At 43.7% G+C, this 12,765-nt stretch overlaps 1 protein-coding gene across 2 annotated transcripts in view; it reads left to right on the forward strand.

The window, feature by feature from the left end:
- FERMT1 (FERM domain containing kindlin 1) overlaps positions 1–12,478 on the forward strand; it is a 34,282-nt gene extending 21,804 nt beyond the window's left edge. For both annotated transcript variants that reach the window (XM_028144764.2, XM_008141074.3), the window contains exons 10-16: positions 3,538–3,662; positions 4,445–4,551; positions 5,875–6,096; positions 6,968–7,092; positions 7,776–7,917; positions 9,668–9,886; positions 12,001–12,478. In XM_028144764.2, the coding sequence (XP_028000565.1) occupies positions 3,538–3,662; positions 4,445–4,551; positions 5,875–6,096; positions 6,968–7,092; positions 7,776–7,917; positions 9,668–9,841 (895 nt within the window). In that variant the 3' untranslated portion in view covers positions 9,842–9,886; positions 12,001–12,478. The remainder of the gene's footprint in view (positions 1–3,537; positions 3,663–4,444; positions 4,552–5,874; positions 6,097–6,967; positions 7,093–7,775; positions 7,918–9,667; positions 9,887–12,000) is intronic.
- The last annotated feature ends 287 nt before the right edge of the window (positions 12,479–12,765 follow it).

Here is a 12,765-nt window from a genome sequence, read left to right on the forward strand (position 1 = left end):
CCATGGCCAGCCCCACCCCCAATTGCCCAGCCCTGATCAGGCCCCTATCGGGGCGCGCTGGCTGGCCAACCTCCCACCATCTCCTCGTCCCAACAGGCCCAGCCCCAATCCACCCTGATTGGGGCTGGGCCAGCCAGACCCCACCTGTGCACGAATTTGTGCACTGGGCCGCTAGTATGTTAATAATATGCTAAGGCTGCTCAACCTTCACTATGATGTGCACTGACCACCAGGGGGCAGATGCTCTGACCGGTAGGTTAGCTAGCTGCTGGGGTCCAGCCAATAGGGACTGAGGGAGATGGGCCAGATACGCCCTGAAGCCCACCCCCCCACACCGCGATCCCTTCCCAGCTGGCCAAACTCCTGCGTACCTTCCTGGCCCTGATCGTTCACCAGTGGGTCCCTTGGCCTGGCCTTCACCCTCTCACAATCAAGGACCCTTTGGGGAATGTTGGAGAGCCGGTTTCAACCCAATCCCACAGGCCAGGCCGAGAGACCCCACTGGTGCACAAATTCGTGCACTGGGCCTCTAGTTATTAATAATTGTTCTACAAAGAAAGTAGGTTGCCCTGTTCTCTGTATAGAACAATTCAGTTTTTTATAAACCAATGATGATTTCCTCCCGACAGATGTTTTACTTTTTTAATATATTTTTCTTGATTTCGGAGAGGAAGGGAGAGAAAGAGATAGTAACATCAATGATAAGAGAGGATCATTGATTGGCTGCCTCCTGCACGCCCCACATTGGGGATTGAGCCCGCAACCCAGGCATATGCCCTGACTGGAAATTGAACCAGGATCTCCCAGTTCATAGGTCAATGTTCAACCACTGAGCCATGCCGGCAAGGCATCCCCGTAGATGTTTTAGATAAAGGAGAAGACATCCTGGAGTAAAGCCCCACATCCACATCACTTTAATGGATTGATATGTTCAGACTCACAATATCATTCTCATGTTTGGCCAGTGGGCACTTTATCTATCAAAGGTCTCAAGACACTGAATTTAATATATAATATAGTTCATGGAAGAAAGAAGTGAAGGAGGAAAGGAAGAGAGAGGAAGCAAAGAAAAAGGGAGAAGGGAAGGGAGAAAGGAGAGTGGAGAATGGAGTTCTGTTCCTAGTGGGTGTGTGACCTTGAATAAGCCCTTCATTTCCCTGGGCCTCCTTTCCTTATCAGTAGAAAAGCACTGAACTAACCCTTGGATTGTTTGGTGTGTTTATTGACAGTGACGGTTTTTTTCCTAAACAAATTCAGTTGAACTCGCTATATAAATAGTGGACTTCTAATTCCAGCAGCCTGGCATTTGACCTAATGCAAATCCCAATGTTATCATAAATACAAATAAATGCTGGATAAAATAAAATAAAAGAGTTGTAAGTTAAAAAAATTGATCTTAAAGAGAGACCAAGAAACCCCAACTCCGGGACATTAAGAGGGACCCTAGGTCTACCCATGGAGCCTCAGCCGCACAGAGGGAGTTGGTCCATGGACATCAGTTCTCTTGTGGCCTCGTGCAGGGATCAAAGATGAGGCTTTAAGGTGGGGTGTGCTTCATGTGAGGCAGGGAGCCAGGACTGAAGGCCCTGCCTAAGGGTAGAAACTTGCAAGGGCTTCCTTCTCTATTTAACAGGGAGTAGAAAAACTACCCATCAACCAAAGGAAGAAGTGAGGAAGTTCATTCTAGCATGGGGTGCTGTGTGGGGTTATGAAAAGTCTCTCTCAAGAAATCAGAGCCAAGGTCTGTGCCACACACTGATGTAGATCTAAATTTAAATGTCTTATATGATAAGAGAATACTGAAAAATTTTAAATAGAAACTGGATCAGGACCACAAAAATCTATGAAGCCCTAGCAAATGTAATTTTAAAAACCTTGGGGGGAAATATCCACAATCTGACATGCATGGGCCTTCTACAGAAAACAATAGCTCCCTTTAAAAAAAACAAAAAACTTCCAATAAAAATTACTAACCATTTGAATCAATAAACCACCATAAAGGAAAAACAGCAGACCCAGCCAACAACAGGATTAGCGGTTTCAATAATTTCAGGTAATGGAACAATCTGAAGAAACCATAAAATGAGTATGTTGAGAATCATTAAGTAAATTAAAAGATAAAAATTATAATGAAGGAGAACAGCAATATTGAAATGGAATCAAATAGAAATTCTAGAAATGAAAAAAACATACAGAGATTTTAAATGGAATAGGTGCATTAACCATCAAGTCTAAAAACACAGCTGAAGAGAGAACTAAAGTCAAGTAGAAATGGGAAACATGATGTAAATAGAATGAGAAGAATCAGCTGGGAGTTCCAGAAGGACATATGGGGGGAAGCAAGCACTTAAAAGAGAGTGCTTGAAAATTTTATATAATTATTGAAGACAAAAATCCTTAAATTCAAGAATCGCAGACCAATAAAATAAACCAGTGTGAAAGTCTTTTAAATCAGATGGCGAAGACAGATTTTCTACAAAGAAAAACAGGTGGGCAGCAGACTTCTCATGGCTGGGAGATATCTTGAAAGTGCCAAGAGAATATAACAGTCAATCTGGAATTTTCTGCCCAGCCAATTTTTCAAGATTATACTTTTTGAAAACCCCTAAGTATAAATCAGACAAGATACAATCCTACTAGTAAGTTACATATTTAATAAAAAACAATGATGCCCTGGTTGGGTGGCTCAGTTGGTTAGAGCATCGTCCCATACACCACAAGGTTTAGGATTCGATTCCCAGTCAGGGCACATGCCTGGGTTGTGGGCTCGATCCCCAATGGGGAGCATGCAGGAGGTAGCTGATCAATAATTCTCTCTCATCATTGATGTTTCTATCTCTCTCTTCCTCTCCCTTCCTCTCTGAAATCAATAAAAATGTATATTTTTAAAAACCAGTTTATTCTGATATTATTTCATTATTATTTATTTGTATTACAACTGTAAACCTGATTTTGTCCATACCTCTATATAAATATCACCAATACACAATTGTAAATATGTTAAGGCAGCAATTCTCACCCAGTGCGCCACAAGACTTTTTAAAGTATAGCCCAGTGAGGAACGTTTTCCGGCCCCAAAGATATCACTGTTAGAGATCTTCCCCCAAAGTAGAGTCTATATAGGTTAGCTGTAGATTTTAGTGCTTTCCATGGCTCACTGGGAATTCTCTGGTGGTTTCTCTTAAGGGTCAAGAGGAAACTACAGAAGAGGTTACCTACTTTCATATCTGATATTTATGTCTGACAACGTGAAAGTTATGCTGTTCACAATTGGCAGTTTCTTCAGATCTAAGAAGTGTATGGAAATTTTATATGTCACAGATTCATGGATGTTTCTCACCAATAATAATAATTATTACCATTATTATTATTATTTAGCACTTATTATTAACCTCTACATCTCAGAGCAAACCCCATTCCTCGTTTTTCGAAATGAAGCATATGTTGTTTGAAAGAGCGTCTTGATGTGCTTGAAATTTGCCATGTTTTCTACATTTCTGGATGTTGTTTCAACGTTTCCCGTGCTTTCATTTGCAGGCCCAAGAAGCTAATATTAAAAGCTTTCAAACAATATTGGTTCGTCTTTAAAGACACGTCTATAACCTACTTTAAAAACAAGGAACTTGAAGAAGGAGAACCAGTGGAAAAGTTAAATCTTAGAGGTAAGTGGGCTCTACATCGCTGTGGCTTGTCATGACCCAGCGAGCAGATCAAAGCCACGACTTCTCCCCAGGGAAGCGAGGCTGACTTCCAGTGCGCCCCTGTGTTCCAGAGGCCCCTGCCTGCAGCTCTGGTCCCCCCGGCACATGGGCCTGGAGTGTGATTTAGTAAACATGGTTATTTATAGTCTGCTCTTTCTTCTTTCCCAGTGTGTTCAAATCTATGAAGTGGTGGTAATTGATGTCATAACTATAATACATTGTAGGCTCCTGATAAGCTTTCTGAATTCCAGAACAGTTATGTTTAATTCAGTGTTGCTTTAATGCCTATTCTAAGTTCTGAAAGTGACTGTGAGTGTCCTGGTAACTCTATTAGTTGAAATATTTTACTAACCCATACACTCAATTCCCTTATCGTTGTGGCAATCAAGAGAATTTCCTGGGTTTTGATTTATTTTGAAGTTCATATTCATAATTGTTCCTATGGGTTAGTTCACATTCATAATGGTTCTTATAGGTTGGGATAGCCAAATCCATCTTAAAACCGAATTCAATTAATGATGTATTTTTTTAAAACCATAAAAGAAAATATTTTTCTCTATCCATGTTAATTGTAAGTCTTATCTACTTAGCCTTTAATTAATGTTATCAGCTTGCTCCTCCATTTTTCAGAAGGGAACAAAATCTAAGGGGCTTATTTCAAAGTCTTTCTTTTAGGTGCACACCTGATATTTATTTAATACATTCTCCACAACTCAGCTGTGACCCTGCCTTTTGTTATTCAGGCTGTGAAGTTGTGCCAGATGTGAATGTAGCAGGAAGAAAATTTGGAATCAAGTTACTAATCCCTGTTGCTGATGGTATGAATGAAGTGTATCTGAGATGTGACCATGTAAGTAAAACCATACAAACGTTCAGTCATTTCACCTTTATTAAACCTAAGGACACACCATCTGAGGTATTGTCTCAAATGAGAACACTATTGTATCAGTCAGCTATTGTTTTATAGCAAACAACCACAAAAGTCACAATGACATATACCAATAAACACTTGTTTCTGAAACATGTACAGGTAGGCCGAGGGTGGATGAAGCAGGCTGGTATCAGCAGGGAAGATCTGGCTAAGCCTGGCTCTTCACTGCAGTTTGAGCTCATTGAATTTATTCTGAGTCCTGAGCTGCCTGGGGAGGCTGTTCTCACAACGATGGCAGGAATGCCAGAAAGCAACTGGAAGCAGATAAGACCTCCTAACATGTAGGCTTGCAATTGGTCGTTTCCACCCTTATTCCACTGGCCAAAGCAAGCCTCATGGCTGGGCCCAACATCAAGTGGGGGTAATTACACTCTGGCTGTAGTGGGAGGGACTATAAAATTACATGGCAAAGGGTGTGGACATTGAGGCCAGTAAGTCAATGGACCACACCTACTGTTGCTGTGAAGAATTTCACTCTTCAGCTGCATCCACTCAGCTTCTGGGACCACTCCTCTTTACTCCCAAGGTTAGAAAAATGCAGGCAGGTGGGAGGCACCCCTCTCTGGTTCAGAGCTCATCAGTGGACCTGATTCCTACTGTGGACTAGAGTCTTTACTAACGATAGGCCAGGGCAGAAATAGTATAGGAAATCAGTTCATGATTTTTTTTCTTGTTCTGTCAGAGAGATCAGATGTGATCTGAAAATGGAAATCTGTATCAAGGAAGGCTGTCTGGTACTTGAGGGTTTCAGCTGTCTGTGCTCCATAGCACACATCCTTGGTTCATCTTTAAATTCGTGGAATTTAGCAAGACTGACATTGCTGTTCTCTAGCCCCTTAACTAGACATTCAACACAAGAATCAAAGGCCACTGAAACCGGTTTGGCTCAGTGGATAGAGCGTCGGCCTGCGGACTGAAGGGTCCCAGGTTCGATTCCGGTCAAGGGCATGTACCTTGGTTGCGGGCACATCCCCAGTGGGGGGTGTGCAGGAGGCAGCTGATCGATGTTTCTCTCTCATCGATATTTCTAACTATCTCTCTTCCTTTCTCTCTGTAAAAAATCAATAAAATCTTTATATATTTTTTAAAAGAATCAAAGGCCATTGGTGGGTATTAAGTTAGGTGAATAATGGCCACTCAGAACATATGCCACTTTAATCTTTCCATGCTTGGAAGGTGACAATTTTGTATTATAGTCCCAGGACTTGAACTTGCTTCTCTGCCCTCCTGTGTTTGCTGCAGGAGAATCAGTATGCCCAGTGGATGGCTGCCTGTATCTTGGCATCGAAGGGCAAAACCATGGCAGATAGCTCCTACCAGCCAGAAGTCCTCAACATTCTTTCATTTCTGAGGATGAAAAACCGGAACTCAACATCTTCCGTGGCTTCCAGTCCTGAAAACATGGACATGAACCCGGAATGTTTTGTGTCACCCCGGTGTGCAAAAAAACACAAGTCTAAACAGGTACTGCTAATCTTGTTGGGGTAATGGTTTGCAGTGAATTCTGTCTTTTCTGAAATAAAATGATTGAGACCGTCATCATGAAAAAATCAGTTGATGGGCAAATTTGACTATAGACTGGGTATTAGATGATATTAAGAAATTATTGTTAATTATGTTAGAGGTAACTGTACTGCTAATTGAATATAGCATTATGCCCTGATATAGTCTAATTAAAAATAAGGCCCTAGCCCTAGCTGGTTTGGCTCGGTGAATAGAGCGTCGGCCTGCGGACTGAAGGGTCTCAGGTTTGATTCTGGTAAAGGGCACATGCCCGAAGTTGCGGGCTCGATCCCTAATAGGGGGCGTGCAGGAGGCAGCTGTTCAATGATTCTCTCTCATCATTGATGTTTCTGACTCTCTCCGTCTCCCTTCCTCTCTGAAATCAATAAAAATATCTTTTAAAATAAATAAATAAAATTATTTAGTCCCTACAAATAAAATTTTTTAATTATGCTTCCATAAGCATGGGTTAAAAAGTCAAACAGATAAACTGAATCAAGTAGACCCATTGTCCCTGGACACACCAATACCCCAGAAAGAGGAACCCAGAACTCTCCATCTCCATGAACCTTAGAAGCTCTTATGTTGGTTGATTTAGTTTCAGCTTCTCCCTGGGGATTTGCATGAGAGAGAGAGAGAGAGAGAGAGAGAGAGAGAGAGAGAGAGAGAGAGAGAGAGCAGGGGAGAGAATATGAATGAGAATGACTCGTATTTGAAAAGCTGCAGGTGGATCTCCCTTTTATTTTTCTCATAGCGACCTGGAACTAATCGGATGGTTATAGAGCAGTCAGTGCATGCGAGGGAGAGTTTGATGTCTCTTGTCTCTGTTTAGCTGGCAGCCCGGATTATGGAGGCCCACCAGAACGTGGCCCAGATGTCCCTGGTTGAAGCCAAGCTGCGGTTCATTCAGGCATGGCAGTCTCTACCCGAATTCGGCCTCACCTATTACCTTGTCAGGTGATTACAGTGTTCACTTGCATCTCTCACTTTCCTTTCCATTTTAAGTGGTTTTCTTGGAACCGCTCATTCTCACTTAATTCAGGGTGTAGAACTCTTTTTATTTTTAGAATACTGCCCTTTCACAAATGGCCCAAAACGTTTGGCTGCTCAAAAAGATCTTCTATACCTCTGTCCAAGGTGCCAATACCCGTGAATCCTATAAAATATGGGAAAGGAAATTTGGTCCTTTTAGAATAACAATATTTGATAAACCAGAGAGAGAAATCACCCATTGATTTATGAAACCTGTGACCTCCTTTCTGGTCAAGTTTCCCCCACTAGACTATAAGCTCCATGAAGTCAGGGATTTTCCATCCATTTAGGTCACTGCTATCGTCTCGGTGCCTGGCATACACAGTTGGTGCTAATTTTGAATTAATTAATTTGACCCCCTTTTATTTTGCTTTCCTCTAAAGTCAATTTCACTTAAAGAATACCTTTGGGACAGTCTTAATTCTCTCTATTTGTCATATTCTCTAGATCACAATAAAAATGCCCTTCTGTAGAAAGGTAACCCTTCATTGTCCATTCTGCATAGATGATTTAGAAATGTTGGTATTATTTATCTTTAAGAAGTTGTATGTGAATAAACAGCATATTACAAGAAGCAGTTACCTCTTTTAATTTTTTTTTTTTTTCAGATTTAAAGGAAGCAAGAAAGATGACATTCTGGGAGTTTCATATAATAGGCTGATTAGAATCGATGCAGCCACTGGGGTCCCAATTACAACATGGAGATTCGCCAACATGAAACAGTGGAATGTAAATTGGGAAATCCGGCAGGTAAAGTGAAAGCTTCGGGTATATTTGGTGTTGAGCCTATAAATGCGTGCCCTCAAAATTGCAGATTATTCTGATTTTAAAAGCTGTTCTTATATTTAGAACTCAGAAACCATAAGCATGTGGCCATTGTCTGCTAAAATAACCACAGGCAATTCTGATCAAGTACAGATCAAAAATGCTTTTGAATTACCCCACTAGTTGGCTTAGTCTCCATACAGATTCTAAAATTGCTGAGCACTTTGATTCATTTCCTTCAACTCACCATGGGATTATATAAGACTTAGCAGAAACTACATGAGATGTAATTGTCACCCAAAATAAATCCAAAAATCTGACCGGCTGCCAAAATGTCTAACTGGTGGAGGGCTCGGCGGCTCCATTGCCCACCTGGAGAGCATTCCAGCCCCAAAGGGGAAAAACTGCTAGAGAAGCAAGTTTAGGAATTCTCCAACTCTCAGCACCCCATCATCCGCACCTAGAGAGCTAAGTTCTGGCCAAGGCTATATCATGGGAAATTCTAGGTGAAGTTAGAGCACCTTAGCATCCTGCTGGTATGGAATCTCTCTTCCCTCCTTTCCTCATTTTTCCAGCAGAAAACATTAAATGTAGAGGCATGGTAAGAGACTCACACTTTTTTTATTGAGGAGGAGAGAAGGGGAGAGAGAGAGATCAATTTGTTATTTATGCGTTCACTGGTTGCTTCTTGTATGTGCCCTGACCGGAGATTGAACCCACAACCTTGGCATATCAGGATGATGCTCTAACCAACTGAGATACCCGGAAACTCACACTTTTTTTTTTTTTTTTAAGAACTATGGATTCCTGTCAGAGTTGTTGACCATCTGGGCACTCATTTTTTAGAATGAAGGTCTGAGATTAGATGACTTCCAAGGGAGTGGTACTAAAATTGTGTTGCATATTAGGATTGCCTGGGAGTTTTAAAATACCACTGCCCAGGCCAAATACCACTGCCCAGGCCACTCCCAAGACCAATTAAAGCTGCATGCCTAGGGCAGTAGCTGGGCAGCAATAATTTGTGAAGGGTCTCAGGTGATTGCAATGGGCTCCATGGTTGAGAACCCTTCATGTTTCTCTTAGTGCTTAGAGTTTATGACTTTCAGCGGGGAATGGGTGAGGGCCAGGGGCTGGAGGAAATTTCAGGTGGACCTTTTACTCTCCATGAAAAAGTCTGTAAAATACCTTCCCTTTGACACCGGGGAGTGCTTAGAAAGTCCTACATCTAAACAAGAGACAGACAGAAAGTACGTGTGTGTGTTGGGAGTTAAGAGTGTTTTGCGCCCTAGCTGCTTTGGCTCAGTGGATAGAGCGTTGGCCTGCGGACTGAAGGGTCCCGGGTTTGATTCCGGTTAAGGCCATATGCTCGGATTGTGGGCTTGATCACCAGTAAAGGGGGTGGGGGTGTGTGCAAGAGGCAGCCGATCAATGATTCTCTCTCATCATTGATGTTTCTATCTCTCTCTCCCTCTCCTTTCCTCTCTGAAATAAATAAAATATTTTTAAAAAATAAAAATAGTGTTTTGCCAGGTTCACAGCAAAGTTGACACCACAAGAGGGCGCAGAGAGCAAAGATGTTTTCTGTAAGGGGAAGTGGTTTTTTTGTAGGATTTGGGGAGAAATCCATCTGTCAGCTATCTCAGTAGTCCTCCGCTCTGGGGCCGTCTCCAGGAAAGCAGCTTCTTTCTCCTCTTTCCTTGTCAGAGGTTAAGCTTCCCTGTGCTTTCTCTTCCAGGTGGCGATCGAGTTTGACCAGAACGTCTCCATTGCGTTCACCTGCCTGAGTGCAGATTGCAAGGTGGTGCATGAATACATCGGTGGCTACATTTTCTTGTCCACCCGCTCCAAGGGCCAGAATGAAACACTCGACGAGGACCTGTTCCACAAGTTGACGGGCGGTCAGGAATGAAGCAAAGCTGGCCTGCTGGGCCTACACACAGAGGGCGAGCCAGAGGTGATCCTCCCCGGACGGTGGGATCCGTGGCTTGCACTGATTCCAGACTGACAGACAACGTCTATTCACCACCAGTCACTCAGATCCTTGCCTCATTTCAAACACAGTGCCTAGCACCACCACCCCTCCCCCCTTTGCTTGCTTTGCTCTGTGCTACAAGCAGTGGGAGGAGCCTCGGTTGCCTTTTCTGTAAAATGGGAGGGTGGGAGAAAGGGTAGCGCTCTAAGATTACTCTAAGGCCCAGCCTATGGCTTCAGCTCTGTGCCTTACAGAACCTGCAAGTGAATGGCCAGAAGTTGTTCCTGTGCTTATCTGCTCCATTGCTAAGTCAGCGTAGAAAGCAAACTTTAAAAGCACGTGTAGCAAGAGCAAATCTATCCCACAAATTCAGGTATGAAAGGAAATAGGTCGTTCCTTAACAACTGCTTTTAGCTCCCATCTTGTGGTGGAGGAAATCCACACATACACATTTTCCATGAATGTCAAGGTCTGGAGGGGGCCGAGGGGTGGAGAGAGGAGAGGTGGGATTGTCTGATACCCGTTGGTGACAAGGGGTCAAAATAGTGGCCCTCAGTGTCATCAGTCCACAGTGACTTCTGCCAAGGTGACCACTGACCCATCTGGTTTGGACATTGGTCCTCTCAGACTACTGCTGCGTCCCACAAGTCCCATTCCAATCTAAGGATCCCTCGGCCACCTGTATATCCTTGATGACATGGGTAACACGGGTACAGGGAAGCTATTCCTCAACTCAGCCCCATGTCTCCACTGCTTCTACTCTGGGTTGGGGCTCAGGAAGACAGGCCCAAATCCCTCTGTTCATAAAGCCACCTCCCCACATCCAGGCTTCCAGTGAGGTCCCCACCCAACTGGTCACAAAGAGAAGGGCAGGACACAGGCCTGGCCACTGGCTTCCATCTGCACAGCCTTTGTCTGGTCTTGGCGGCAGGGAAGCCTTGCCCTTGTGACTCATCAGTGTTCTCCTGGGTTTGGTGTCTGTTTGTATGACTTCTGGCCTTTCCCCTTAAAGGCCTTGGCTTTCTTAAATCAAAAGCCAATGATAGACTTCTTTTCTCTCTGCCTTAAGAAACAAGTGTAGACCCATTAACACCTGCCTCGGTTGTCATTTTCTGGTTTGGCTTGTCAGCCCTGGGAGGAGTGGGTTTTGAGAAGGTAAAAAGCAATACCAAGGGTAGAGGGAAATGTCAGGTAGTATTTTATTACTTTTCTGTAACGTTCTTCTGTCACACAAAGGACTTGGGTTGCCAAGGGAAGGCAGAGGCTCCATTTCCATTTTAAAATTCTCTAAGATGCATACTCTGGGGGGCCTGGCCAGAGTTCAGATGCCAGAATACATCAGCCAGCTGTTGCTGTATTTCCCAGCACAACCTTTTTTATTATTATTATTGATTTCAGAGAGGAAGGTAGAGATAGAAACATCAATGATGAGACCTAGCCCGCAACCCAGGCATATGCCCTGACCTGGAATCGAACCCAGGACCTCCTGGTTCATAGGTCGACGCTCAACCACTGAGCCATACCAGCAGGACGCCAGCACAGCCATTTGAAAAGAGATGTCCAGGATTCCAGGAGCCACAGTGAGAGCCTTGGATAGGGACCCCCGGGCCTGTCACTGGAAATCTCTTTCAGCCTCTCCTTAGAGGGGAATGTGAATGAGCACTCCCCTGGTGCCAGCTGAACCTCTGAGGCCTGTCTGCAAAGCTCGGAGGTGGCTTAGGCACTTGGAAAGAACTCCATTTGAAATGTTTTCTATACAAACGAGTGCTGAGCTCACTGTGTTAAACTTGGTATTGGTCATTTCTGGAGAGTCCTGGGCTCGATTATTTTAGGACCTAGTCAGGTCTTTAAGATGATGATGGGCCCTACATTAAGAGAATGCTCCTTGCCCTGGCCGGTTTGGCTCAGTGGATGGAGTGTCAGCCTGCAGACTGAAGGGTCTCGGGTTCGAATTCTGACAAGGGCACGTACCTTGGTTGCAGGCTCAATCCCTGGCCAAGGTTGGGGCACATGTGGCAGGCAAGCAGTCGATGTGTCTCTCTCACATTGATGTTTCTCTCTCTGTGTCTCCCCCTGCCTTCCACTCTCTCTGACAGTCAATGGAAAAAATAACCTCGGGGGAGGATTAACAAAAAAATAAAAGTAAAAGAATGCTCCTTGATGTGACATTTCACCTGCCTGCAGCCCAGTGCAGCTCTGCATCACTTACCAAAGCCAGACCTGCAGTACAGCCCTCTTCCTTAGCTTTTCAGGCTTGTCTGACATTGCCATGGAAACGCTGAAAGAACCTGTTTCCACCAAACTTTCAGGGAACATTTCTCCCACGACTACACAGCCACATCCTAAAGGAATAACCAAGTGTGACATGAAACCTTAAATGCTGCTGCTATTCCAAAGAGGACATTTTTTTGTTTTGTTTTTACTTTGGGCGCAAAAGGTCATCTGACTACTTATGACAACATTTTAAATTAATGTGTGCCTTTCAACCCCATTTGCTTTCTTATCTACACGACATTGGGAAATCTGCCCTTTTTGTTGTTTTTATGACTTTTCTAATTAAATGGTTTATATGGATTTGAGTATGATCTCATGTGTTCTCTCCAGCCTGCTGTCTCTAACAAATATTTTTCTCTGTTACGAAAAAGGAGTGCAACTTTAAGGTTTAACGTGATTTTCCTCACAATTCTGAGATTTGAGCTCGTTCTCCCCAGTGAGACTGACTTCGAAATCGGTTGGTTTCCACTCCGTTCTCATTGACCTTCACCAGATTTCCTGACATGTCCTGGGCTCTTTCGTTCCGGGTCTGCCTCTTGGAAACAGCACCAGAGAGCAAGGAAATACCCAGAGGCAGGGGGGCACCA

The sequence above is a fragment of the Eptesicus fuscus genome, chromosome 12, assembly GCF_027574615.1.
Source record: "Eptesicus fuscus isolate TK198812 chromosome 12, DD_ASM_mEF_20220401, whole genome shotgun sequence".
In the NCBI taxonomy this organism is placed as follows: domain Eukaryota; kingdom Metazoa; phylum Chordata; class Mammalia; order Chiroptera; family Vespertilionidae; genus Eptesicus; species Eptesicus fuscus.